The sequence below is a fragment of the Sardina pilchardus genome, chromosome 17, assembly GCF_963854185.1.
Source record: "Sardina pilchardus chromosome 17, fSarPil1.1, whole genome shotgun sequence".
NCBI classification, from domain to species: Eukaryota; Metazoa; Chordata; class Actinopteri; order Clupeiformes; family Clupeidae; genus Sardina; species Sardina pilchardus.
The window spans coordinates 5153078-5158077 of record NC_085010.1 but is presented as its reverse complement, the minus strand read 5'-3'; the positions used below and the strand labels follow the sequence as shown (position 1 = coordinate 5158077).

Below are 5000 nucleotides of genomic sequence, written 5' to 3'. Positions count from 1 at the left end.
TGGGATCTGATGCAGAGAGAGACAGGAAGTGATTGGGAGAGAGAGAGGTGGGGTGGGATCTGATACAGAGAGAGACAGGAAGTGATTGGGAGAGCTTTGCTGAGTAAGCCCCTCCCCCTGTCTCACCTGTGCTGCAGGTATGCTGCGTCAGTCAAGGACGGCTCGCAGTACTTCATCCTCCTCATCATCACAGACGGAGTCATCTCAGACATGGCCCAGACCAAGGAGTCCATCGTCAACGTAAGATACACATACACGGGCACACACACACACACACACACACACACACACACACACACACACACACACACACACACACACACTCAGACCAATGAGTCCATCGACCATGATGACTGTTGCAATAAGTTAATAAGTTACTAATGGTATGTATGTTTTTTTTGTGTGTGTGTGTGTGTGTGTGTGTGTGTGTGTGTGTGTGTGTGTGTGTGTGTGTGTGTGTGTGTGTGTGTTCTCTCCCTCCAGGCCTCATGTCTTCCCATGTCCATAATCATAGTGGGAGTGGGTCCAGCGGAGTTTGATGGTAAGAGCAGCTGGTCTCTCTCCAGCTCATCCACTTCCTGTCTCCTTCTATCTCTGCTCATCCATTTCCTTGTATCCTCCTATTTTTGCTCATCCACTTCCTATCTCCTTCTATCTCTGCTCATCCACTTCCTGTCTCCTTCTATCTCTTCTCTACTCTTCTCCCTCTCTTTGGGTCTCTGATTTCATCTCTCTATTTCTCTCTCTCTCTCTCTCTTTCTCTCTCATCCTTCACTATGTGTCTGCTCCACTCTGCTCCATCTCTCTCTCATTCTTTTTTGCCTCTCTCTCTTGCTCCCTCTCTCTTTCCTCCTCTTCACTCCACTCTTTGTCTCTATCTCTGACTCATCCTCTATCTCTCTCACACACACAAACAAAATATATATGCACACACACATCACTCCTTCTGCCTTATCTCCCTCCCTTTTCTCTCTCTCTCCCTCTCTCTCCCTCACACTCTCTCTCTCCCTGATAGTGTGAAGTGAGAGGGAACAGATAGAGAGCTTAAGGGAGCGATGATCAGATAGGGGGCACTGCTGATTGGGAAATGCACATGAGCAATACTAATTAAATCATGCAAATGATGTTGCTTTTCCACTTGTTCAACTTTTTCAATTCTGCAAGATCACGAGTCACAGCAGGACATGCTCACCACTCACTGGGTTCTGTGTGCATACGCAACGTGCGTAAACAACGTGCGTAGACGCTGGCAATACTGAACAGCAGAGGTGACATGCCTCAACAACGTGCATAAGCAACATGCGTAAACAACGTGTGTAGACGCTGGCAATACTGAACAGCAGAGGTGACATGCCTCAACAACGTGCATAAGCAACGTGCGTAAACAACGTGCGTAGACGCTGGCAATACTGAACAGCAGGGGAGAGAAGCGTAAACAACATGCCTAAACAACGTGCATAAGTAACGTGCGTAAGCAACGTGCGTAAGCAGCGTGCGTAAACAACATGCCTAAACAACGTGCATAAGTAACGTGCGTAAGCAACGTGCGTAAGCAGCGTGCGTAAACAACGTGCCTAAACAATGTGCATAAGTAACGTGCGTAAGCAACGTGCGTAAGCAACGTGCGTAAGCAACGTGCGTAAGCAGCGTGCGTAAACAACGTGTGTAAACGCTGGCAATACTGAACAGCGGAGGAGAGACACATAAATAATGTCCGTAAACAACGTGTGTAAACAACATGCATAAACGCTGCCAGTACTTAACAGCAGAGGAGAGATGCGTAAACAACGTGCGTAAACAATGTGCGTAAACAACGTGCGCACATGCTGCCAATACAGAACAGCAGAGGAGAGACGGCTTCCAACAGCGCCCTCTCTGACCTGATCACGCCATTACACTTCTCTTCTCTCATCTCCTCTTCTACATTCAGCCAACCCTGTGTCTCTCTCCCTTCCCTCCTCTCTGTCCCTCTCTCTCTCTCCCCTTTTTTTCTCTCTCTGTCTCTTTCTCCCTTCCCTCTCTCTCTCCCTGTCCCCTCTTTCCCTCTCTTTCTCCTCCCCTATCTTTCTCCCCCTTCTCTCTCTCTCTCCTGTCTTGTCTCTTGTCACACACTTTCACATCAGACAAGGCCTCATCATGTATTCTGTCTCCTCATAAATGAGTCTGATGGTTCGCACACACACACACACACACACACACACACACACACACACACACACACACACACACACACACACACACACACACACACACACACACACCACACAAACACGGACAGTCACTCTCTTCCTCACACACACACACATATCCACACACACACACACATGCCCACATGCACACACAGACACGCACACATTCTCTCTCCTGTGCTCTCTTTCATGCACACACACACACATATCTAACAGCTAACAGCCTCTGCTCTCTCTGAGATGCCAACAGGAGAGAGAAGAGTGCACTGAGGCAGAAGGGGTGTGGTGTGGGGATGGTTCACACACATATATACACACCACACACACACACATACTGTACACACACACACACACACACACACACACACACACACTCACACTATACACACACATGCACTGCACACACACACACACACACACACACACACACACACACACATGCCACACAAAGAGCCCTCTCTCTCCTGTCCTTTTCTCTGGTAAGCGCTGCACACATAGGTGCCGTCATGGGAACGCCGATACTTCCTGTCACTTGCCTTGGAGCCTCACCGTAGACATTTGCAGCTGACGAGCGGAATGGATTTTATTGTTGCCACGCCGACAGAAATAGAACTGAATGGTAATCGACACGGCGGCTAAAGGACTCGGCGGTGGTGTGCGGGGTGGTGTTGAAAGGAACGCAATCTCAGTAGTCAAACGTGGAGAGCAGAGTGCACTGCATCGACTCCTCATCTATCTCTCTCTCTCTCTTTTCTAGAATGCTCTCTCTCTTCATCTCTCTTTGTTCATCCTCTTCTTCTGTTCTAGAGTGTGCTGCATCTCCTCCTCTCTCCCTCTGTCTCTTTTTCTCTGCATCTGGTTTCTTTCTACATCACTTCAGTTGCAGTGTATCTTATCGCTCTCTCTCTCTCTCTCTCTAGTACTCTAGTACACACACACACACACACACACACACACACACACACACACACACACACAGACAACAAACACACATGCACACACATGTCTTTTCCCACTTGTTTTGACCCCTGGTGTGTGTGTGTGTGTGTGTGTGTTCTCAGCCATGGTTGAACTGGACGGAGACGAGGTGCGGATCTCATCACGGGGCCGATACGCAGAGAGAGACATCGTACAGGTACACACACACACACACACACACACACACACACACACACACACACACACACACACACACACACACACAGAGCCTGTGCAGCAAGCATACCATACTCACCAAACTCACTGCAGATCCAAGCCAGGTTATAGCTTGATTGTGCAGGTATACACAGACACACACACACACACACACACACACACAGAGCTCACACCTATAGATACCCGCATGCAGCTGACATAGACACAGACACACACACGCAGACACACACACACACACACACAAACACACACACACACATGCCTGATTGGGCTCATCTGGGCTGCTCTGCATTGGCTCAACACACCTGATTTGCTCTCATCAGTGGCATTAGATGCACTGAGTGGCGGAACAGAACAGATGGAATTCACACAGTAGAGAACTCCCTGTGGAGCTGGGCAGGAGACCCTGTACTGAAGGAATTCTGAAAATCATGCCATTCTTTTAGAATTCTGTAGAAGATCATATCATTCTTTTAGAATTCTGTATAATTAGTTGTCTTCAGAGCCATATGTAAGGGATAATCAACGACGCGCCGTGCGTTTATAGGAAAATAATGCACGTTCGAAGTGGTAATAAGGACCCGACGCCGCAGGCGGAGGGGACTTTACACTTCGATAAGTGCATTATTTTCCGAGAAACGCACAGGGCGCGGAGTTGATTATCCCGCTTATACCACTGCTACTATCATTTTCGTTTATATTGCCGCTGTCTTAGATACAACGTTGCTGTTTTTACCGTTACATTCACATTGGCGAATTAATATTCAAGTGTAATAAGCCCAAAAGAAGGGAACTACTTCATAGCCGTGCGGTATATAGAAAAATAATGCACGTTCCAAATAGCGCATCACAATAGGAAATTTGACCAAGCAGTGGTATAAAGATATTTATTATATGGCTCTCTAGAATGTTGAGGGAGCTCCCATTCACTTTGAATGGGCCTCTCAACGTTCTACCGGTCCGTTATATTTGCATAATGACCGCTCCGAAGGTATAATGACCGCTGCCAATGGCAACGGGTTCACTCCGCTAGTTGTTGCGGAAGCCACAAAACGGTAGCCAAGTCATTGCTAAAGACCATGCTAAAGACACATTGAGATAAGTTTATTTTCTCGTTTTGGCAAGTAGCCATATAATAAGCGCGATAATGTATAGAACACCGGTCATTATCTGAAAATAATTCCCTTCAGTACGAAGCAAAACCCCTCCGCTGCGCGTCGGGGTTCTGTCCGTCCTGTCGGGAATTATTTTCCGTTAATGACCGGCGTTCTATACATTATCCCTTACGTATCTATATGGCTCCGGTTGTCTTGAATGCTCCAGAGCGATAGGAGTAATTTAGGTTGTCATGCCAACTCCAGTGGATATCTTGGCGTAAGAGCAAAGTAAGCAGTAGTTTTTGTTTTCATTAATGACAAAATGGTTGTTTTTTTCACTTTATTCTGTTATTCCCTGGTCACGTTTGAGTGTTTTAAATGAAAGTAACTATGCCTGGCTCCTTTAAATGTCAGAAACAGTTGGAGTGGGGCCACTCATTTCCCTGTTCAGCATCACTGAGCCTCTTGTGTTGACTGCTCTCCATCTCTCTGCTGCGTACCAAACAGAGCTCATCAGTGGCACGTCTGATTAGCCACACACACACACATACACACATGT

At 47.2% G+C, this 5000-nt stretch overlaps 1 protein-coding gene across 2 annotated transcripts in view; it reads left to right on the top strand.

Annotated features, from left to right (window-relative positions):
• LOC134061800 (copine-8) overlaps positions 1-5000 on the top strand; it is a 136131-nt gene that overhangs the window by 125356 nt on the left and 5775 nt on the right. For both annotated transcript variants that reach the window (XM_062517599.1, XM_062517601.1), the window contains 3 exons: positions 138-240; positions 484-541; positions 3251-3324. In XM_062517599.1, coding sequence (XP_062373583.1) covers positions 138-240; positions 484-541; positions 3251-3324 — 235 coding nt within the window. The remainder of the gene's footprint in view (positions 1-137; positions 241-483; positions 542-3250; positions 3325-5000) is intronic.